At 38.4% G+C, this 25695-nt stretch overlaps 2 protein-coding genes across 2 annotated transcripts in view; both read right to left on the reverse strand.

The window, feature by feature from the left end:
- Positions 1-25695, reverse strand: part of SYN2 (synapsin II) — a 193362-nt gene that overhangs the window by 139585 nt on the left and 28082 nt on the right. The window lies entirely within an intron of this gene.
- PHF5A (PHD finger protein 5A) lies at positions 7839-8153 on the reverse strand. The gene is given in 3 exon segments (XM_072419248.1): positions 7839-7875; positions 7877-7926; positions 7929-8153. Coding segments are annotated over 3 exon segments (312 nt in total).

Raw genomic sequence — 25695 nt, forward strand, 5'->3', positions numbered from 1 at the left:
CTAACATTTTAATAAATATATTTTGTAAGAAATCTCTGCACTCTTCTTTTCCATGAAATGTGTCTATTGGATGTTTTAGTAGACCGTTCTACTATGCTAACTTGTCAGTTTGAACAATTCAGCACAACTTGATCCATTACATAAACTTTGTGTGCGCATACAGAACAGAATAGAGGAAAACCAATTAGTGCATTACAGATGATATGATGCAAGAACCTGAAAAATGAACAAGAATAATCAAATTAGCTTAGTGTGTGATAGAAGTAACTAACAAGCACTTAGTCAGCAGCACAGATTTATGGGTAACGGCGCCATGTATATCAACAGTAAAGGCTGGAATAATAGCTCATAATGATTATATAATCTAATAGGAATGTGTAATCAAATACAGAAGATGAAATAGGCTGTAGGATGATAAAAGAAATAAGAACATTCACATATAACATGTATTTGGATTCCAGTTTATTGAACTCAGTTAGAGATGGTTTTGCACTTTATGTTTGTTTAAGGCGACGTTCAGCCGAAACTTTTTCCTAGTTTTAGACAGAGTGGGGAAATATAGGAAACCTTGTTGAGTCCTACTGCAACTTGGGGATGTGATAAACAGATTCCTCTTAATTTTGGTAACAATGATTTAACAGTTACAAAGCAAGAGAACTCTTTAGCAGCAACTAAAATAAGAAAAATATAGGGGTTGTAGTCTTACCCATCCTACTAAAACAAAGGACCTGATAAACCAAAGCTCTCCAAGGCTGGAGAGGATACACTTTCATCAGTGAAGCTGGGTGATCCAGCAAACCTGGAATGGATTGGGTCCAGGATTATATAGTTTATATAATTAACCTATTGCAGGTTTGTTGGATCACCCAGCTTCACTGTGAAAGGTCCTTTGTTTTAGTAGGATGGGTACAACTAGAACCCCTATATTTTTATAAATGTCAGTGAGTGTCCCTGTTGCAGATTTCCCCTTACTTTTGTCTCTAAACAAAAGAAAAGAAAAATAGCAGTAAAAAGCATACAGGGGTTCTTATCCATCAAACCCTGATCAGTCACAGGATGGGACAGGTCCAGGACAATGCGATTTGAATGATATTAGCTATCAAACTGAGGACATCTAGCAGCAGAACAAAAGGTACTGTGGGGAAAATCTCTTGATTGAAAAAGAATATTTTAGCAACAGCTGGTATTGTAATTATTTTTTTATTTGATGAGCTATTCATTTTTATCTCATTATTTTTGACTGGAGTCCTGCTTTAATGTGATGACCTGCAGCAATATCTGTCAGCTCTCATTGAACAGTTAGCTATTCACTGAAAATACTTGTATGAGACTGACACCTAATAATTAAGGAATCCAAGCCAGACTATCATACCGATGACTGAGTTGATTGGATACAAATTGGATATGAATCATATTCACTTGACAAGCAAATTGTGCAGAATAATGACCCAGGTAATGTGCAGTAATAGCAAGCAATGTGTTATGTTTCTTCACCAGGTGCAACCCATTGCCATGCTTGGTCTCAGATAAAAAAAAAAAATGGAATTAATGAGGGGTCTGATTTAAAAGTGGAACTTTAGTCTACTCTTTGTAGTTTTGGATACAGTAGGAGGGATTAGAAGTCATATCAAATTGTATTGCCTGTTGGGACGATTTACCTTTCTACTTGTCCTGGTGACCACTGTCAAGTATAAGTCAATATTTTGCTGGCATAGAAATAGATGGAAAAGTTACCAATAGGATTTACCATGTCTTTCAATATTCTCTCAAAAACATACAATACATACACTTTAATAATGTGATCCAATATTATGCAATACATATTCACACACCCCAGTCTAGATTCTTTCATGCTTATGCTTTGTAGATTGCAGATCTACAAACTGCAGATCAAACAACAGATTTGCTGCTAATTTAGCACTCAACTGATCAATTTCCAATCACTAATGGCTCACTGAGAAGTTGAGTATATGCTCGATAAGAGTTTATTTGCACTACAACACAATCAATCCAATGGTGGAACACATATGGGTGGAAACACATGAAAGATTAGAAAACAAAGGACGTAATTTTAATTCAAATTTATCCACATGAATGACCTGTCCAAGTACAAATAAAAATTTGGTCACTTGATTTCACTTTAGTATCTTTAAGTACTTGAGTTACCGCAGACCTGATTGGACGTAAAGATCATCCCATGTATTAGGCCTATATTAGTCTAAGGTCTGTTTGCATAATCAGAAATAGGTTACATGATCATTATCAGTGTTGTAATAGGAAAAGCATGCAGTAGGCATATCTATATACTTACTATAGTATATAGCTAGTATATAAAAGAAAAAAATCTAGATAAAGCGCAAGAAATGTAATTTCTATACAATGTTCCTCTACTATGGATGCAAAATGTAATATTTTTGTCAATATCATTATACTTCTAAGACTTGTGGGTTAGTTCTTTTATCATTATTCTAGGTTCGCTATTCAATAAATAGAAAAACCAGGACTACATAGCATGCACATAAACAAACTCTTGGTTCTTTTTAGTATTCTTTGTCATTTTGCCTTCACCACACGCTAAGCTAAGTTAGTAAACGCTGAATTTGCTAATTAGTAAGGATCAGAAATCCACAGTAAGCGGACTGTTTTATTTCCATTAGGGTTTTCTAGCAGTGGGCAGATCTAACCATTTGCTAATTAAGTGATTAATTGTCTCATTCTAAGAGTAAGATATTCCACTGAGCTAGCACAAAGCAAGAAACAGACGGGATTCTGACAAGCAACAGAAATACGTTCAGTGTGATTAGGTGCTGCTGTGTTCGTAAAAGCTTTCAATGGAAAGGAAGGAATGGTTAAAAATGTGAATATTTGTATGTGGAACACCAGGAATGCCACATATCCTGCTTTGCCAGGAAAGTCCCACGTTTTTCTAATGAAATGAAAGTATAAGTAAACATTAGTAATACATTTTATTCATTTGGTATTATTATTGTGCCATTACAAGCATGTTGTCAGATGTGTTTTGCATATTTTTGTTAGATCCGTTTGGTATTTGCAAACTAAATATCTTGTTAAAAATCTAGTGGTATGAAATTACTGGAGCGACTTCAGTCCCTATACACAGGGGTCTGTACATTGGAAGTTCTGTACTGAGTTCTATACTGTCCAGTAAAGTTGTTCTGGTGCTGCCAGGTTACTTGTGTACCAATGGGAAATTTACTTTCACTTTCTGTCCAAAGACAAAACGGGATGTTGAAGAAAATCTCACAAAGCAAAAGGAATTGCCCTTTGGACAAGTGTCCCTAACTTGTTCTTGAACTTATTCCAAATCTTCAATGCTGGATTCCCCCACATTCTAAAGTAAGTAGTTAAAGAATGAAAAAGGAAAGGCTTTTTTGGCAACAACAAATAATTGACTGAAAAAGTGCAGATTAGCAAATCTAGACTTAGCTTTCTCTGAGCTGATACTAAACAAGCAAATATCAGAAACATGACAATTCTTTTTGATTGTACAGTCAGCATCCTGAGGATCATAGAAATTGTAGAGATATAGCAGTGGTCTCTTAACCTGACGCGTTTCACTGTATGGCTTCCTCAGGGTAGGGTAGAAACATAATTGGAAGTTCAATGATTACAAGAAAGAAAGTTTTGAGGATTAGAAGGTATAGAGCCAAATGCTGAAGGAACCAAATAATTGAAATAAAGGGTTCCAGTAGGCTAAGGTAACTAACCCATAGTGTTCCAAGTGCTGTATAAGGTACACCCAGGATATGTCAAATAGAATGATAATAAATGAGATCCCAGACTATCCTTGGTCAATCTCCAGGTATATATAAGGGATACGTGCAAAATACCCAGAAGCTGGTGGAGTGTCGTAAAGTCTTCTGTGCAGCTTGCCAGCAACTTCTGGGTTTGGTGATAGTGGTCACCAGTATAAATGGGCACAAAGACAGCAAAATAAACATGGCAAAAGGCTAAACCTTCAAGAAAGGTAAAACTTAAAGAAAGGTTGCCTTAACATTGCTAATATTTACACACATATAAATAAAGGGGTTTAAACCATGAGGAAACAGGTATAGGGTTTATTATTTATACTTGGCCACTAGATGAGTGGGTGGCACAAAAATTGGTCTTCCACCAGTGCCATTTGGTAGCTCCACCACTGCTGCTGGTGAGGTGCTTTATCATAGCGTATATGCTGAAGAACTGAAGAAGCAGCTTGAAAAGGCTGCAAAACGTCTAAGGTAAATGTGACTAACTACTACTAAGTATACCTGGACAAATGAGAACCCTCATTAACAATAATTGTTGTTTTAGCAACCAAAAAATGTAAAAGCATGCATAGCAAATACTATTCTTTTTTACCATTGTCCATATGACCTCCATACCCTCTCTGCTTCCCCAGGGTCCATTGGGTGGGGATAAGGATTATAATGATTATAGGCAATTTCTAACAATGTTTTAAATTTCAGCAGTTCTTAAAGTGTTTGGATACCATCCTAATGTCTATGACGTAGATGGGGATAGAAGGATGAATGACATTTCTGGACATTGCCTGCCTGCAGCATATGGCAAAGTTTGCTGAGCAGGTTTGGCGGGGTGGCGTCTCAGCTTGTGGTGTCCCAGGCTGACAATGGGACTACAGGCATGCTGTCCTGACTGTATGTCCTATTAGAGAAAAAGAGAAAAACTAATCACTATACAACTGATCGGCTGGACTGCCAAGGGTCACCTCAACTTTTAAAGCCTCAACTTTTCCTTAATAAAGTAGTTGACTGGGAACAATTAAGCAATGTAGCTACAAAGTATATATTGTGCGGTTACCTACACTTACAAAAAAAAAGTTTTTATTATTGAATTATCCAAGATGAGGAAAAAATGTTTTATTCATCCATATTATAAAAAGGCTGCTCTTTTTGAAGAAGGTTTTCTTGACCAGGAGAAATGATTCCCTCCTATTACATATATTAGGTATACAGCAGTGCTGAAATGTTCACAATGCACACACCTGCATTCTCTGTGGCTATAGGATTGACAGCACTCCAGGATCTTTTCAGTAAAAAATGACTAATAAAACTGGAAATCTAAAACGAAATATGGCTGCTGCCCAATTACTGGAGCTCCTGTAGAGTCTGGCATGTCTCCTATGTATGCGAATCCTTCTGTAGCTGTGCTGTAAGTGCTTTTTTATTGTCAGAAAAATGTACGGTACTGTCACACAAATCAACATAAAAACCACACGATTATACAAATCATTATCTGTGGACCCAATAATACAGAGACTAAAAGAATACAAACAAATATTATATCCACATTTTTGAGAATCTGGGGCATTCTGGATAGGGAGCATGTTCCCTAAAGCGGAGTTTAGGAAAACTGATAAATTATTATGTGCAAAACATATAAAATAGATGTTTTTACATAGCTGTGCCACAAAGAACAACACTTTTCTGCAAAGGATGACATTTGATTGTTAGAACTCTGGCCCCTGGAACCCAGTACTGGGTGCTAGGTTTGAATACTAGCCAGGATACTATCTACAAGGTGTTTGCATGTTCCCCTCAGGTTTGCATTGATTTCCCCTGGCATTCCAGTTTCCCCCACAGCTCCAAAATTAGGTAACTGGATCCCCCAGATATTATCTTTGGTACGTGTGGAAAATAGGCAACAAAAACCAAATTAGAGCTCTTCATTTTCTATATGGAAGACTAAAATGTATGTTGTTTTATATTATAGCCAACTAATAAACATTACTTTGTAGTAACACGCCTGAATCAGGTTTTATAACCCAACAAGTTTGATAATCTTCTTGCACTGGCCCCTCCAAATATTCACAATATATACATTGTGCTTTTATCTGTTTTCACGAAACCTTTAACTACTTCCAATCTTAGGCAATGTCAGAATAACTTCCAGGACCCAGATATCATAGAACATATTATACAAGGATATCAGATGGTCCAGAAATGTATGGGCAATAAAATATGGAGGCAATCACAATTCACGATAATGCACAGAGCACCTTATAACCATTCTCTTTTATTGTTTGGCTACTGGGATGAGTCCACTTCTTCTATGATACCTAAAGATATATGTGCTCGGATCAATGTTTGCCTTTTAGCAGCTAGACCAACCATAATGTATAATTGGATTCAGCCCCGGTTGACAAGGATGGAACAGGTTATACCATCTTTAAAAATAATTTTCCATAGAGAAATATTAGAAGCTCATCTAATTGTACAAACCCGATCCTTATAAAGATGGTATAATTTTTTGACAAGTTTTCCAGATCCAGAAAAGGTGAGACTTCTAGAATGTTTTAAATATTCCTCATTGTTTATTTTGAATGTTTTGCGATGATAAACAGAGGATTAATTTGTACTGCCAAGTCACAGTAGTGTAGGGGTTAATAGGGTCATATGTGATGGTATGCTGCAATTGGATTTTTTGATGTTTTTCCATGGATATGGTTTGGTGTTTAGTTGCCACTCCCGGTTCAGACTATACTTTTATTAGCTCACCACTGTTGTACTGGTTGATTGCTCCACTTTTGTGCACCCCCCCCCCCCTTCGTCCCCTTGTTTTATTTGTAATGATTATATTTTTATTTATAAAACTTAATTAAAACAGCTTAAAACATGTGTTGTTCATCTTTAATATAAACATTTGACACCGTGTTGTTACAAATCGAATAACACGTATAATGACTTTATGTAACAGTCTGAAAGGTGTAACTTTGCTACCTACCTAATATATAAAAGTCTAAAGGTGTAAGTTCACAGGTACAGTCCTTTACGCTTCCAAAATAGGAGCCAAATGTGGTTATAATGTGCATTCTTGACATTGGTAATAGCTCTCCCATACCAATATGCATTTAGTTCTGTTTTAGAAACATGATGGGTGAGCAGCACTTATAAAAATAACTTTCAGGTTGAGGAACCAGGGATAGGCCTAGCAGAGTACAAGGTGATGTCAGGGTGGAGACATACTCAAATAACCGATGTTTATGGTGTTATTAGCCCTTTTTCCTATGTTACTATATTTATAATAATCTAGCAAGTAAATTGGTTCCTATGCATGTGAAACCTGTGTATTTCTCTGTTTTGTTGTAAAATACACTGATTTGATGATTTTCTTATATATATATCTGAAATGAATTTAGCCCATGCGACGTCACCCTGCCGCAAAATACAATCCTGCTTATATCCCCGATTCATCAACAACACAAGTGCAGTTTCCCATCCTAATATTTGGGAATGACAAGCCTCTGTATTCTGATTACATATTTGTCAGCCCGATGTCCTAGAAGTGCCACTGGGTTTTGGTGGAATATTATACTTTGTAACAGAAATCTTCATTCTTACTGTCAGAGAGGCTCTGTGCTTATTGCAGGTTATTCATTGCTGTTGACAGTGGATTTTACCAAGGATGACAGCTTGTTGTTGTACTGTCTATCCATAAATCCAAGGCCAATCCCGCTGTTTTATTTATAAGAGTGAAGCCGATTTTATTATACTATTCTCCAACTCAAGTTAACTAAAATCTGTCACAGGAGCAGAGGACAATATCTCTTGATTTAAAATGAATGTGCCAGAGTTCCAGTAATGAATTTATCTTACAGCAAAGTCAAGCTGTCGTGCAGTTTTGAAAAGCCTGATGTAAAAGGTCAGCCAAATCTGATTCTTCAATTTTGTGTTGGCCATGGTGAAATGAATCATAAGTAAGATTTATCTTAATTTTTTTGTAAAAACATTTTAATGATCCCACTTAAAATGTATCAAATATGAACAGATCCCCAAACCATAACAAAACCTTACTGTTGCAGTGTTTCAGCCTTTGGACTACCTCTTCAATACATACTTATTTCTTTTGTAAAAAATCTGTTTTAGAACTGGCCAAATTCACAATTTTCAGACAACGATCCCTATCCTATCCTTCTCTTTAATGGTGCACAGTAATGCATCGGACACTCCAGGGCCACCACAGATCACACAGCGTCCTTGGAAAGAACCATAGATACACTCATCACAGATGCAAACTAGTGTACAGGGACATGCATAAGAGTCACAGTTCCTATTACATTTTTCACACAATCCTCCTATACCTACTCCAGCTTGCTTCCTGCAAAAAATCAAACCAGGGTGATGCTTTGCCATCTTCCCCTACCATTCACGATGCCAGCACAACGTCTGTGTTCCAAGCTTCACTGTGATGGCACAAGCATTTTAACAGTTAGCAGGTGTCACAAATTCAAGTCTATGAAGGTGGCATGGTGGCAAACCACTCCCAGTACATGTAAATTCTAAAAAAAAAAGGCAGTAACACTGATGTTCCCTACCGCCTGTCAAAAAAAGGATAATGAACGGGACCCAATGGGCACAGTGGTTGGACAGAAATAGGATGTGTATTATTATTATTATTATTATTAACCACCTGAGCGTTACACTGAGGTCTAGATTTCTGTACCAAAAGTGATCCACTGTTTTTCATGAAATTTTTTTTAACCACCTGAGCGTTACACTGAGGTCTAGATTTCTGTACCAAAAGTGATCCACTGTTTTTCATGAAATTTTTTTTTAAATTGTAGACCTGTAACTTACAGAAATATGTCCGGACAGGGGTTCTAGTAGATATTATGAATAAAAAAAAAGTTTGAAACACACAATCATTTAAAAAAAAAAAATTACTTTTAATAAAATTAAAGGAAAAACACAAAAATCAGCTTAAACATGACTATGTAAACAAATCAAAAATACTGAAAATACTGAAAAAGCAATAACTCTGTATATTGTAAAGTACTATATTATTCTAAAAATTCTATCCAATCAAATACAAAATATAAATTTGAATTTCCAAGTTATTTACTTTTATTTTATTTTTTTTTATTTTTTGATTGGATAGGATAGGGAGTTTGTATTCAATCCAATACAAAATGACAGTTTGAATTTACCAGTTATATACTTTGTAATTATTTGAATTATTTTGTATTGGATTGGATACAGGAGTTTGTATTGAATCCAATACAAAATAAATGAATGAGTTTCAATTTGAATTTCCCGCACACGCACCGACGGTAAGATGTCGGCCGGCGGAACACAAGATGCCGGCCAGCTTTTTACCGGTCCCGCTGGCACCCGACGAAGGCACCCGACGCTGGAGAGGGAGATCGACGGAGGATGACGCTGGAACACGAACAGGACGCTGGATGAGCACAGGGGGACCAGGTAAGTAAGGATGGGAAAAATCTCAGGGGTAACCATCCTAGCCATTTTTTTTTTGCCCGTACGAAGGTCGGGCTTAACGGCAAGGAGGTTATTAAACAGTATTTATATCCAACATATTACACAGCACTGTACATTAAATAGGGGTTGCAAATGACAGACAGGTACAGACAGTGACACAGGCATAGGAGAGGACCCTGCCCTGAAGAGCTTACAATCTAGGTGGGGGAAGTAGCACACAATAAGGGGGGGATATGGAATGGTGGGAAGTAGTGAGGGTTTTAGGAGACAGAAGAAGACAGGTAGGCAAGCTTGAAAAAATGGGGTTTGAATGCTTTTTTAAATGAGCAGAAAGTAGGAACAAGCAGAATAGGACCAGGAAGACCATTCCAGAGAGTTCGGGTGACTGTGTGTACAGCAGTGTTTTCTAAACCATGGGTTTGGACCTAAATTGGGTTATGGGCATGTTTGGGATAGGTGTCCCTTGTGTCAATGAGCAAAGTCAGACTATCATTGGTGAGTGGCAACACACTGGCCCTAATTTAATTAAGAAGGACTAGAATGGGAGGACCTGGGTGATCTATTAACATTGGAATGGATTTCTTAAAAATCATTTACTAGTTTGCAAATGTTTCCAATCCTGGACCAGATCCATTCCAGGTTTTATGTTTTCCAGCCTTGGGGAGCTTTAATGAATCAAGCCCACTGTCTACAGTATGATGGATGATATAGAAAAGTATGAAGAGATAGCTCACATGCGTGGGTTGCTGGCAATTACATAGTCAAGATAAAGTTGAAGAGAGTTTCAACATGCTAACAATATTCCTATTGGTTGCTCAGAATAAAACTGTTAGGTCTAAAGTACCTGAGATGTATAAAGGACAGATTATAATATGGCTTTCCAGCAACCTTGCAAACCTGAAATACCACTCGTGTTTGACTTTAAGAGCACAAATACAAATCTAAGAATAGCCAGTATCATAAATGCTAGCATAGCTTGGAATTTGCTAACATCCAGCTCTCCAAGCTCTTTACACAGAGATAGTACTTGATTCTGCTTTCTTATTTAAACATCACATTCACTCAATATCATCTCCATCCTAAAGCTGACCTTCAGGCAAGCGGCTAAAGGCAAACTGCAGAGCCGTACACATAGTTTTGTGGTTCAGCAGAAACACCAGACTCCCAATCCCCTGCATGGTTAATGCTAAATTCCAAACGCCTAATAGACAGATGAAATACATGTATGGGAGCGGTTTTACATACCAAACGATTTGTAGTTTTGTCCATCATGTGATGAAAAAGACACAGACCAGCCAAGCAACACATCCAAGTAAATAAAGCTTTTTAATCAGGAAAAAAAAACAATTGTGTCATTTCTCAGCTTGAAGAAATGGCTGGATAGTGAACCAGCAGCACATTAAGGAGACCATCTCTATTCCCAGTCTGCCATCTCCTTCTTTCATCGTGTTTCCATTCAGCACATTTGCATGCATTACACATAACTGGATTTTAGCCCTTTCTCCTTCTAGAACTAATACTATGCAAAGGATTATGTGATATCGATATCAAATTCAGTTTTATTAAAAAATATATTAATTGATGTATTGTTTAACATGATCTTCACTATTGTGTGTCATTTATATATGATCGTAGATCAGCTTTAAAATATTACAGACAGCCCGCTAATTGGATGATACAGAAGATATAGCTCACCGATGAGGCCATTCCTACAGTCAGTTTCACTGTCAGCATATCAGCAAAATCTGACTGTACTTCATGGATTCCTAGACTTAGTAGAATTGCTGCTGACATTTCTATAGAACAGTATAATTTGTCATTTATATCTCCTAGGAATTGAAGAATATTACACTTTGTTTGGTTCTGGACAGAGTATGGAAGTGCTATAACCCCTGCAACATTTTTCCACCCTACTGCAGTAAAACCTAGCACAACCTTCCTGAGAGTGGCAACTCTGCTCTACACTCAGGAGGAGTGCAGCAGCGTTGCCAACCCATAGCAAGAATCTGCATTATGTGGACTTCACTTGTAAGATCAACAGGAATTTGCGGAATGTAAGTTCAGACGGCCTAATAATTAAAGTCAGCAAAGGACATTCACACTGAGATGTCACAAACACTGGGGGGAGAAGTGTCCTTCCTACAGCACTGTCAAAACCTGGATATCTTGTTTCAAGACTGGGCATTTCATTGTTGAAGATGAGCCCCGCAGTGGGCGCCCCCCAACCTCAACTGACCCGGCAATCTGCTATGTCCATGAGCTGAATATTGAGGACCGGCGAATATTCGCAAAAAAGATAGCCCAGATACTTGACATCTCACAGGAGTGTGTTGGGTTTGTTATCATCACTATCCTAGACATGCGCACGCTTTCAGTGAAGTGGATGCCAATGTTTGAACAGTGATCAGAAGAAGGAACGAGTTGAAGCATCCAAAGCCGTTTTGGCCCATTTTGAAGCTGCACAGGACTTTTTGGCTAGGTTAGTGACTGAGGATGAAACCTGGCTTCACATCTATAATCCTGAAACCAAGGAACAGTCAAAGGGCTGGCACCACAGCAGGTCCCCGCGGCCAAAGTTGTTCTGAACCCAGAAATTGGCCAAAAAAGTAATGGCGTCGGTTTTCTGGGTCAAAGATGGTATTTTGTTGGTGGACTACCTACCTCAGGGCTCTAGTATCAGCGGACAGTATTATGCCAACCTCCTGGACCAGCTGAAGGAGGCAATGAGGATGAACGCTGTGGAAAGTTGACCAAAGGGATCCTTTTTTAGCAGGACAATGCACCTGCCCACACGTTGCGGCTGCCAAATTAAACATCCTGGGTTTCCAATTGGTCCACCATCCCCCCCTACTCACCTGACCTGGTCCCTTTGGACTATTATCTGTTCCCAAATTTGAAGAAACACCTGAAGGGGCAACGTTTTGAGGACATTTCTGACATCAAAGATACTGCTGAGAGCTGGTTTGCAGCCCAACCAAAGGACTTTAATTTGAAGGATCTAGAAAAGCTGCAACTACGCTGTACCCAGTGCATGAGTCTCAGGGGGGAATATGTTTAATAAATATGTTATTTCATAACTCTGGCTCTCTTCTTTCTGGGCAAAGCCAGGAACATCTCAGCACCCCTCGTAGATATGCTTAATTGGGAAGAATTTATTGGAAAAAAAAAGTTTCTCTACTGGATTTTTGCTGATGGATTCCAGTGACAATTATGCAATGTTGTAGACACACGATGCTATTTGACTGAAAGATCTGATTAACTGAAAAAAGCGGTCGAAGAAGTTCCAAACCAAGAAATCGTCTAAAAAAGTCATGGCGTCTGTTTTCTGGGACAAAGACGGTATTCTGTTGGTGGACTACCTACCTCAGGGCTCTAGTATCACTGGACAGTATTATGCTAACCTCCTGGTCCAGCTGAAGGAGGCAGTTAAGACGAAACACCGTGGAAAGTTGACCAAAGGGATCCTTTTTTTGCAGGACAATGCACCTGCAAACATCCCGGTTTCCAATTGGTCCACAACCCCCGCTACTCATCTGACCTGGCCCCTTCTGACTATTATCTGTTCACAAATTTGAAGAAACACCTGAAGGGGCAACGTTTTGAGGACATTTCTGACGTCAAAGATGCTGCTGAGAGCTGGTTTACGGCCCAACCAAAAGACTTTTATTTGAATGGTCCAGAAAAGCTGCAACTACGCTGTACCAAGTGCATCAGTCTCAGGGGGGAATATGTTGAATAAATGTGTTATTTCATAACTCTGGCTCTCTTCTTTCTGGGGAAAAGCCAGGAACTTCTCAGCACCCCCTCGTATAGAAAGTTTTTCTATATTATAGCGTAGGGGGTTTGAGATCCAGGCGGCCTAAATGCTCACTGATGGCTGCAGTGCAATCTGTTTTATCTTGCGGTATACAAACACCCCACTGTGGTAAACAGTCAATGGAAACATTTCTCTTAAAAGCAGCTTGATGAATATTTGATAGCAGAATGCAGAGATGGATCCTAGTTATAACTGAACTGTCTATTGATTCTACAACAGGCAGGATATATGACTACAGAGAGGGGTGTACAACAAGGAGCCCAACTGTGTCCCTTTATTAGGGGATTTGTAATATGGACATTTCTAGGTTAATTTACATATATTTACTTCTGATGCAAATCTGTTTAGATTTATGATTTGATGCTAAGAAGCAAAGTCCTGTTTACCCAACTACATAGAGTAGGAAAGACATCTTTCAGTGGCAATGTTTTTATTGTTTTATTTGAAATTTAAAATTCATACATATATTATAAATAGCACATAAATAATTTAAAGAAATATACCAACCATAGGATTAGATTAAAAAAAAAAACTTCGGATCAGTTGCTGTTACAAACATTGCTACAGTTTCTCTAGAATAATGTTCAAAGACATCTAATACATTTATTATTTCCAAGGTGGACAAGGTGTAAAATAAAAAGGGGAAATTGGGTAACAAGATAGCAAAATATTGGTTTGGCTCCTATACCCACCCTCCTTTAATTTTATATTAAAGGATATCTTATGATGTGTTATGCTTCGAGATCAGCTCAGGAAAGTGACAAGGCCATTGCATTTTATACTAATTTCATATTAGATTTTTCATCACTTTATGTTCTAGTAATTTACATACTTCTCACTTTCAGACGGCAGTTGGAGCCATTTATCCTTTTTACATGCATTCCAGAGGAATTCTTATCTGCTTTGCTTGTTAACATAGCATAACATAGCTCAAGCTGAAATTTAAAGTAGACCTAAACTCAAAATTTTTACTTTACATAAATGGTAGACAACTTTATTAATAATTTATTTATTTACGTGCAACACCCTAAAAAAAAAAAAAAGGTGCAACACTTTCCCAGCGCGGCGATCAAGACAGAATGGGAGCGCAAAGCCTCGAATCTCAAAAGGCTCTTGGCTGCTCTCTCTGCACATGCCCGAGATTAGAAATGAGTCCATCAATAGAAGAAAAAAAATTGCAGATTTTGCGCATGCCCAGTGGTTGGGTGACGCATGAAGACCAAAGGCCAGGCCAAAGAAGGATACTGAAACGACGCGGGACCCAAACAATGGATCTGCGAGATTAAAGGTGTGTTTTTTTTTCTTTGGGGTTTAGTTCTGTTTTAAACACAATGGCTACCCCACACACACATTATGGACTATACCTGTATATTTGTACTCAAAGTATTTCATATACAGAATATATATAATAGTTTAGAAACTTTTTAAAAACTCAAAATAAAGTGGACCCAATGGAAATTGCCTTTTAATAGGTTATTTACTCCATTACCGCTAAACAATTTTCTGCAATTGTCTCCATTCATCTATACCATTGTTCCTCCCATGTTAACTCAGAAACAGTGTGGGCAATCAGCTGAATATATACTAACAGAGAATTACTTGGAACTGCTCCGGTAATGAAAGCAGGCAGATCTGTGTTCCACAAAAATGTAAAATGCTTTTTCAGCGCAGGAATAACTTTATTAGCAAAGTATGCCAACTTAGATTATACATAATCACAAATCTCACACATAACTGGACACAACTGGGTCACTGTTGCTGGATGTTCCATAACATTAAATAAGTACACACAGATATAAACTACATGAGCTGAGCTTCATGCATTTTATTCAAATTTCCCATTTCAAACAGGTCACATTTAGAGGGCTTCCTCTGTTGTTATATTTAGGAGCATCTAAGTAATATGTACCAAAAAAGACTTGTTGAGGATATCCTTTTATAATGTCCTATACTTCTGAACAGAAATGCTACATATAACAGCCTGTGTCTGCAAACACCATGACTCTTTGCCAAGCAGCCTTTCTGATATATGGCAGGAGAACTCCCCTTTGATGACACCACAATTAAAATTACAGTAGAATGGTCTGTTTTTGGTCATTAGTGATCAACCATGCTCTTTTAAAGGGCACAACTGTATGCATGGTTTTGACCATTAGGAAAAATCTTTTAAAGCTTACCTAAACTCAACATTTTTACTTTACATAGAAGGGTAGACAAGGCTTCTAAATAAAGTAAAAATTTTTTTCTTTTTTTTTAAATAACGGTGCAGCACCGCCTCTAAGTCTTGATCGCCTCAACAATCAAGACTTAATGGGAGGGCAGAGCCTCCCGGGATACCTACATCATGCATACCAAGGGAAAAGAGACGCCGATCTCACCCATGCGCAGTGAGATTGGCTCTTTATTTTCTCCTCTTCACATCGGCTATGTCACCCAATCTCACACCTGCGCAAGATCGGTTGACGGAGCAAGAAGACCGGAGAAGAAGGCAGAAAATGGCGGTGCCCGGCTGGGACCAAGAGAATTCCCAGGACGACGCGGGACTGGATCGTAAAAAGGACCAGCACCATCAAGGGCTCTGCGGGAATAAAGGTAAGGGTGATTTTTTTGTTTTTAGTTTAGTTCCACTTTAACAAATCTTTTGGGTGTACAGATCCAACAGGGTGGACACCTGTATTATTCTTGTGATCAGAAGGCAATCAGGAATAATCATTGCTGATAATTCAAATCTAGTATGATAAAGACTGCAAGACTCCAACAACTCCAACATTAAGTAAGGCTATGTCCAGACTGGCGGAGAGAAGAGCTGTTCTCATGTGGTTCCCCATGGCTGGCACCTTGCTAGGCAATACCAAATGCTATGATGGAGCGGTGTGGCAGCAGTCAGTACTAAACCTACTTCTCCCCTCTTTCCCAATGGGCAGCGGTGACTAGGACACTACATGTAACATCTCCACAGTGGGAACAGTTTCTGGGCATTAGGAAATGGTAAACATTCTACAGGCTCTCCGCCCATGTAAACTAGGCCTTAAAATAAAATTATGTTGGATAAATATGTGTAGGAATGAGATATATTTACAAATGATGATTTCTGTTAAATGTTTAGGACAAAATTGAAGGCGGTATGTTTTAACAAGAAAAATAAAAATCCATATAACAATTACACCCACTCAGAGAGTGAGTGGGAAGACAAAGAAGGAAGCTCCTGAGGTTTCTATTGTATTGCAGAGTTACCTTACAGCATCTTCAGCCTTTGAGTTTTCACTTAAAGTTTTGTAATTTAGAAAGAAAGAATGAAATACATTGCAGACAGATTGACTGCAATACAATACAGAAGCACCTACAGCAGTATACAACACAAACTACAAAGAATTTAATTAAGGTACTGTTAACAATACATGCTGTAATAATATCTAGTGATGGATGAACATGCCCACATCTTCTTTATAACCAACAAGTTACTTTAAGTTTTAACCCTCTTCCCCTTCACATTTGTCATATATGCCCTACACGTATAATTTTTTTCTTCTTATATGGATCTGGATATGTTCTGCAACTGGAGCCTGTGATTTAAAGCCTAGTTCTAAATTATTGTTAAATACAATGACCCACAGCTAATGTGTAAAATATTTAAAACAAAGTTACATTCAGCAAGAAATGTTCCCTAGAGTATTTCCTTTTCAGGATGTCCTCCCTCCTCTATGTCGAATGATGTCTGATGAGGACTGATGCGATGAATGCAAGTTATCATAGGACAGCCCATTAAGGATTAATCATCACAACGCACCTCCTTTTTGTACGGTTATGGAGAGCAGTACTGAAGTCATCATGTCAATGACACTTGCTCATCAGAGGATTTCCCAGGGATGGAAAGAAAGAAAAGAAGAAACTCAGCAAGTCACATGACTGGCCTAAAGACTTTAAGTAAAAATTACCCTTGGGGGCCTTTGGGGGAAGGGAGCAAAGCCCAGAGTTCAAGCGGAACTAAACTAAAAAACAAAAAAAAAAAATACTTATATACACTAATCTTTCTGATCCCTCAATGGCCCTGGTCCTTCCCTTGAGCCGGCCCCACGCCATCCTGGAATTCCTTTGTCCCGGTGCTGAGGAAGCTTCCATATTTAGTCTTCTCTTCCGTCTTCTTGGCATGTTACCCGATCTCGCACTGCACAGGTGTGGGATTAGGTGACGTCTAGGCGATCAAGACTGAAAGGGGAGGTGCTGCACAAAAAAAGGAATATTTAACAATTTTCCTTTACATATAAGGGTTGTCTACCCTTTTATGTAAAGTTAAAATGTTGAGTTTAGGTCCACTTTAAGTTCCAAAGTATAAATGCACTTATGTTGAGACCTACCCAAATGTTCCTTTCCACCATTTTATCACCCCAGAATAAAAAGAGCTTAGATTCAATGCAATTCCAGGTGTTCATAAAATGGCCTATACCAGACTAGGCACCCCAAATCTTTATCTGGAGCCAAATTGCATTATGTGGCTTTTCCATCATAGTCTTCAACAAGAATTTAATCTTCCTTGACTTCAGTACATGGGGATCAGTTGATCAGATATCAGAATATTTTAGGGATGATATTTGGGTAGAATGGTGAACATACATTTATTTTAAAAGAATCTATTTCAATTTCCTGGAAGCCTACTCTCATATTATTAGATCTTTAGCATCCTGAAACCAACATGTCATTTTTCATTCATAGTAGCTCCTGGCATAGTGAAGGGACTATGTGAAAGTTTAGCACCCCATGTTATAAAGAGATTAGCTACAAGTAATTATTATTAGTATATAATTCAAATTAATATACAAACTTAAAACCGCAGAGAAAATGATTTTTAAATACATAGGAACAAATATCCACACATGTCATCTACGTGTTCTTTCCTTTACCTCTGTATTGTATAAAGGACAGAACATCTGCCCTGATCCTGGCAGCTGAATAAACATTATTTGGCCACTATTCATAATTATCAAGAGTTACAACTATCCCCATATTAAAGTAAGCAGAAGTCCAGTGTTCCTGAGCAGAACCGCAGCCCCCTCCACGGAAATAGATTTGTCAGTGAGGAGACTGGTCTGGGATTATTGTTCTGGTTTATGGAAAAATCTATGTGAAACACTTGTCAGGGGATTTTACCTCCCTGCCTGAATGCAAGCTGATAATCTTTCCCCTCCATGAAAAACATGTCTGTATTCATATTTCATCTCTGCAGTGCACATCAAATCCAACATTTAATACTGAAGTTTTGGGATATAGTTTGCATTTCTTTCTTTAAATTTTATTTTATTTATGCTTTACTTATATTTTAAACTTATGCTGAACAGATGAATAGATACAGCAATCAGTAAGAATTAAACTACCGGTATATTGCTGTCTACTTTAAATATTTATAAAACTACAGTAGTGAGAGCAGTGGGGTCATGTAAAAACTTTTGCAGCTGAACATACGGACAACTAATGTTGTTTTGTTTTCTAATTGCTTTTTCCCCTTTTCACTGTTGGCCCTATTTACAAAGCCCGCCTCTGAGTAAATTCCGTAGTCCAGGCCCGCCCCCACCTATTCTGGCATCATCACAACACAATGGGAGGTGTCCTTATCACCAAGCAGTGATATATGAGGACCCTCCCAGTCCAACAAAAGAAGACTCAGGGCCCGAAGTGTCATGTTAGTATAGGACCTTGATGAAATTCTGCCTTAAAGGGGAAGTAAACCCAAAATTAAACCAAAATAAAAAAATTACACTTGCCATCAATCCCGCAGAGCAGTCTATCCGTTGGAAGGTTCCTTCCATCGGGTCCCGCGTTGGCTCGGTATCCGTCTTGGGGCTTGATAAATTAGGTTTGTCTGTGTCTTTTAGAAAAAATACAAAAAAAGTAATCTTTTTATGCTTGAATGGACCGTTTCATTAGGTATATTGTCTCACTTCCTAATTGTGCTCAATAACTAACAAAGCCTTGTTATTTCTTGCAAGTATATTTTTTTTTTTTTTGAGAAACATTTAACAATAATTTTTGGGGTTTAAAATTTTAAATCCTGGATGGCCAAGCTAAATAACCTACTAGGTTTTAATATCTCTTGGGTTTGCAGCGATGAGATCTTTCCACTAAAATTCTAATTTCTACCCAACTGCCACAGCCATGACAATGCCAAATGATGATGCCACACTCTCCTAAAGTGGATCTTTCAAGATATCAAACATTCAAAAAATTAAGAACTTTGGATTCAACAACATTTTTATGTGCCAGGAATTCTGAGAAGTAGAGAAAAACAGCGACTTTATCGGAAATAAAAAAAGAAAATTAGTTTTGCATGGGAGTAACCTTCATGCGTTCATACACAAGTGGCAAAGAAGCATCATTGGCACTGACTGTATTGTACTGTAAGTTCTCCCTGGTGCCCGCTGCACAAACATTTTATTTATGCCTGAATGGAAGCCTTTGTTTTGCACCAAGTTATGTACATGATATAAACTTCAGGGTTGTAACTGCAGTGGTCTGGACATTTTATTGTCCAAAAATAAGCTTAAAAAACCCACAAAAGCTAAAAATGTACCCAAATGTGTACCCACCCATTCTAATAGGCATTTAAAATACCCACTGTATGAGAAACTAATACAGCATGCAAAGGGATTAAGCAAGAAATCCTAATCCTAATATAGCATGCAAAGGGAGTAAAAATGAAATACTGCAAAGTATTATTTTGCACACAGACAGAAGATGGAGCTCTAAAATCGCTTTTGAAATTGTTTATATAGCCCCCTTGGAGCAAAATTCTGTTGTTTACAGAGCCCATTAGCTGAAACTGTTATTTACCCATGCAAGTGAAGGATTTAGAGCAGTGAGGTATTGACACTCCAGAAAACCCTGATCATATTGGGACACAGATTGCACCGTGCACACCAAAGAGATCTAATAATACCAAAATGCATTCAATAGGTCATACACTAATAAAATGATTCTTATTCTTTAATGGACTGGGGATACAAAACCCTCTATGAATGGTACTTTCTGTCTACTTCCACAATCTTCTTGCATTACTGAGTATTTGTAAATGATACGTATTTGCACATAAAGAAAACAAAAGAATTGTGTGTGTGTTCTCATACAATGATTTTTATTTTCTGTGTATTTATATACCATGGAGTGATCAAATGTAATAAGCTGGTGTAAAATATAAATTTGTCCATATAAGGCAAAAGAATACAGCCAGAAAAAGACTACGGGGAAATGTATTTTTTAGGCGTATACTTCTGCACCAGAATACAAATCTTCATCTGCAGTGTGATGCGCCCTGTATTATCCTCTGAAATACAAGGCATTGTTAAAAACCGTCTGACAGCTTAATTTCCACTTCAGTTCACCTCCCACGTGACTAATTAGAGCCCTGGGACAATCAGAGCATATTGTGTGAGCTCTACATTTCCTCTGCTTTAAGATATACTTATTATTTTCACATTTGTTGCTGCAGAATTTCATATATCACAAAAAAATACACTTTTGATTTAGTAAAAAAACATTTGTGCAAGAAGCTTAGGCATGCTGCACCAAAAACCAATTAGATTTAAACAATTAGAACATTTGTGCAGAGTTGTGAAAGCAGAACTCCAGGAAGATAGTAAATGAAATAATCAATGTATGTATTGATTAAAAAAATCACAATAAGAGGACTTTGCTCTTAGAGGTCCTCAATGCAGTAACATGGAAGAAAACCTTTACAATATAAAACCAAGGCATTGATCATATGATCCACCCCTGGAGTAGCCCCTTTATTTTAAAATAAATACCAATATAACTATTACCACACCTTTAAAAGTAATCCTTTCCATTCTTCATGAAAGATGATTCCTTATTCCCCTCCACCCTAAAGGTATGCAGAACGTGTAATTTTTTCAGATGGAAGATCTAGTTACAATGATGGAACATTATGTCAATGATGAGCACAAATGGTGAAAAAATGAGTGAAGATGCAAAATTGTATTGATTTATAGTGAACCTGTGTTTTGTCAATGCAATGCCAAGCCACAGATTCCATTTAATGACACCCTGCACATGTTAGCTGCACATTTGTTTCAATTGTTTAGGGGAAAGGGGCAGCCTGGAATCAATAAAGACAACCATGTATAAGCTCTGATTTGATCCATTTGTAGCTTACCCATAGCTGAGAAGTCCCCCACCCCTGTAAGAGTTCTGGTCCAATCACCAAGCAATCACCCTGTTATATGGTCTCATAAAAAGTAACTGGTAGTGGAATAGCCTCAGACCTGTGATCCCCAAATTTAAACCTGCATCCCCCTTTTGCAGCAACTCTACATTCCCACTAATGGTTTTATCCCTACAAATCTTTGGGCCCCAGTGCTAGTTTTTTTTACACAGCCTCCACTGTTTAAGACACATGAGGCATGCCTCTTTACATTAGGAGCCCCTCTTTAAATGTGCCCCAATTACATCAGAACTCCCCTTTACATTAGAAGCCCCGTTCTTCAAATCAGAATTCCCTTTCATTTCTGGATCCGCTCATCCTTCCACATCAGACTCTCTCCTTTAGATTGGCCCCCACCCCTATTTTACACCAGAGATTGCCCTTTTATCACAAAGTTCCCTACTTCAGGGGTCCCCAACCCCCCATTAGTGGGCTGCGGCCATCTGACAGGTGGGCTGTGGCTCTGGCTGGTGCACCCCCAGAGACCCAGTGGGGTCAGGAGAAGGACCTCGCTGGGGGGAGTACCGGCCAGGGCCGCGAACCATGTCCCCCGTACAGACTCCAGACTCAGGGCGGTGGGTGGGTTGTGTCTCGACATGTCTTCTGGCATCATGACATCACTTTAAGGAAAGTTTCTTCCCCCTTTGAGTGACACACGGCTCCCTGCACATGCGCCGTCCGGAATCCGTGCATTTAGTGGTCTAGAGCTAGAAAAGGTTGGGGACCACTGCTCTACATCACATCAATGATCAATTCATATCACAGTATCTCTTTGCTTGACAGACTGCTTTTGCCTCAAAGTCCCTCTTTTTACATTAAATGCCCCATTTACACAAGAGTCCTGTTTGCATTGACCCTCAGCAGCTTACCCTTAAATTTAATCTGTCTGTCACCATTAATTGTGATAATAATAGCTGTTAATATAATTTGTTTTTAGTTTCTCAAATCTTAAAGCTGAACTGAAACCTTTGATGTGCCACTTTCTTTTTCCTTCTTTTCCATCTTCAGCCATCTTGGTTGACTGTGCCTAGATGTTACAACGCATGCTCAGTTCAGCGGTTCTGATGGATCCGCGGAGCTATCTGGCAGGTAATGCTTACTACAGGAGGGACATCGCCTATTCTGCAATACCAGCCAGCCCAATAACAATTTTTTTAAGTGGAACTTTAGTTCTACTTTTTGAGAAATAGACAAGACTGCTAAGATATATAAACGGCACATAAAAATAATGATTTTAGATAACGGTTATACATCCAGTTAATGGTTCTTTACCTGTATTCCGACTGACAGAAGATCAATGCCAACTGATGAGTAAAAAGAATTGTAAATCTACTGCATACAACACAATGGACAGCGAGGTCACAAGTAAAAACATCAGATGAAATGTCCTGATACTCAGCAGGAATCCGCCAGAGAGTTATTTGTGGGAGCGAGATCCAAAAATAACATGCTGGATATTGTGTGTAATATCGCTGTACATTTATTTCATCAGGACCATTAACCCCTTAAAGTTTGCTACCAGTAGATCAAGATCCTAATGAGAAGATCTGCCCTAGTGGGCAATAATACATATATGCAGTAAAATCATCTATAATAAATATACATATGTAAATGGGAATACATGGAGACCTACAGGGATGCAAAAGCATGACCAAAGAGCCATAGAAAATGCAAACATTCTTTCTGTGATCCTTAAATGTTGATTGGCTGCTTTTGTTAACTTTACAACGGCTTGTCTATCCATGTATAACAAAATGAATGTAAATTCAACCTGATGCAGGTTGATGGAGCTTAGCAGGTAAACTTCAGATCACTAAGAGGTCAAATGTGCCTGTCAATACACTCGGAATGACCCCAAAAGAGTCTCAAATTGAATTGCAGGCTTAATGTACCTAAAAAACTGCATTTACCCATTAAGAAAAGCTTAAAGAGTACCTACATTTTAGAATTTCCACTTTACATAAAAGGGTAGAAACCCCTTGTTTGGTTTTTTTTTTTTTTTAGTGCAACACCCTTTGAAAAAAAATAAAAAGGTACAGCACTGCCCCTTAATTCTTGATTGCCTAGACAATCAAGAATAAATGAGAGCGCAGAGCCTCCCAGGATACCTACGTCATGCATCCCAGGAGGCTGCTCCTTCTGCACATGCCCGAGCATCTTTCATCAACTGCCAACCCCACTGCGCATGTGCGGCATGTTTTTTCCCCATTCTACTTCACCCAATCTTGAGCCTGCACTGTGATCGAGTGACGTAGGAACCCGGAAGAAGAGAAGAAAAGACGGCAGCGCCTGGCACTCCCTTTGCTCCTGGCCTCAGACGGATACCGGGACGACGTGGGACCCAATGGAAGAAACCTCCCGATGAACAGATTGAGCTGCGGGATCTAAAGTGTGAATTTATTGTTTTGGGTACTTCTGCTTTAAAGGGGTTGGCAGCCACACAAACTAACTTGCAGAACAGTGTTACCTAAAAATGGTTTACTGTACAAATCTGCCACCCCCTGCTGCTTTATGTGAGTGGGCAAAGAGAGAGAAAAGACTAAAACACTTTATGTTTCACTGTTTTTCAATCAATCAATGAAATGCATGTGAACAGGAATCTAAACTGACCCCTGATTTAAAATTAAACTGGGAAGAGGAAAGTTTACAGCTAGCTTGAGATATTGGGATAACACCAGACACGTCTCAAGAAGGCACGGGGTAATAGGGATGACATGTCTAATCTGATGCTGACCCTTGATTAGGCAAAAAAAAGTTTGGGAGAGGTGAGATTTCTGCTTGAACTTGTCATGTTCACCAAGCTAAATCATTCACCATGTCACTGTCATTCATCAAGCTAAGAGGAATATCCCTTGCAAGGCCTAAACTCCTTTGGTAAATCAATGATGACCAGGGACAGACTCCTATATGTTGCTATTTTTTAATCATCTTTTTCAGCTATGGAGGACTCTACATGATGATGAAAGTCTGCATGAAATTCTGAAACTCCAATGATCCAGAGCAGTACACTGGGAATACCATGGAATGTCCTATTTCTTAGTTGAATGATTATCCTAGTTTACATACACTTGGGATGTTTTACATAATTACAAGCTAAGGGAGAAATCATAAAGCATATGTTCCCGAGTATACTTTTATTTCTTTCTAAAATATGAAGGTTTGCTAAAAATATTGTTTAACTTTGGATCTTCTTGCTGTATTTTAGGCTGTGTACATGCAAATACCAGATGGCCACACAGACATAAAGGGTCTGATATATTAAAGGTCTCCCAGGCTGGAAAGGAAACACTTTCAAAGTATCAGTGAACCTGGGTGATCCAGCAAACCTGGAATGGATGTGGTTCAGGATTGAAAACATTTGTTTACAAATAGCAAATGACTTCCCAGTTTGCTGAATCATCCAGGTTCACAAATGAAAGCTTATCTTCTCCAGCCTAGGAGATGTTTAAAAAATTAGGCCCAAAGGAATTGTTTTTGTGGCCCTGGCCACTGATCTTAAATGATAAAAAACACACATTATAAAAATATGTTTGTAGTAACAAATACACATCTGGTTTAGGTAGGGAAGGTAATGGAGGAACTTTTGGCTTTTTTCAATGTAAATGCGTATACAAAATGTGACTTACTATGTAAAGTTGGAGTAAATTTAATCATGCTTTAGTCGTTTTTTTTTCTTCCCTCTTAATTAAAATGAAAACCACCTGGGCTTTTGAGTGAGTCATGATGGATCATTTGATCCTAAAAGATATTTTGCGCATGATCATTGGTCACCAATAGATGGTGCTGTGTCTTTATGTAAAGTGTGTAACAAACAGATGGCAAGAATTTGTTACATACATGAGAACACAGCCCCATCTCTTGGAGTGGTCTGGTCATCGTCATATAGTGCAGTGTTTTTCAACTTTTTTTGAGCCACGGCACATTTTTTTACATTGAAAAAATCCTGCGACCCACCACAAATCAAAAATGTTACAAAATGACACTCTGTAGCTAATTCTTTTGTCTCTAAGAATAAACAAGAAAACTGTTACCTACTGCCACCCACTGACATGGAAGAGTATTACATTACTCTGCCAGTCACTACAGCACAGACACTCGACAATGGTAATTAGATAATTTCCCACAGTAAACCTAAAGATCTCTCATGGCACACTAGTGTGCCATGAGAGATCACACACACTAGTGTGCACAGTGGTTGAAAATCACTGATATAGTGCACACATACTCAATAGATCTGTTCAGTCAATTTTAAAATCCAGACACCAGCAATGCTTGTCCCTGAGCCTGCCAGCAGATTACATTACATTGGAAAGTGAGGGAATAACAGCAAGCTAATGAAGTTATCCCTGTGTTTTCCCCTCATGTAAACATTTGCTGTTCAAAGTAACATCTCTGTCTGGCTTAAAGTGCCTATTCCAGTCCCATTGCTG

The sequence above is a fragment of the Pyxicephalus adspersus genome, chromosome 8 (assembly GCF_032062135.1).
Source record: "Pyxicephalus adspersus chromosome 8, UCB_Pads_2.0, whole genome shotgun sequence".
In the NCBI taxonomy this organism is placed as follows: Eukaryota; Metazoa; Chordata; class Amphibia; order Anura; family Pyxicephalidae; genus Pyxicephalus; species Pyxicephalus adspersus.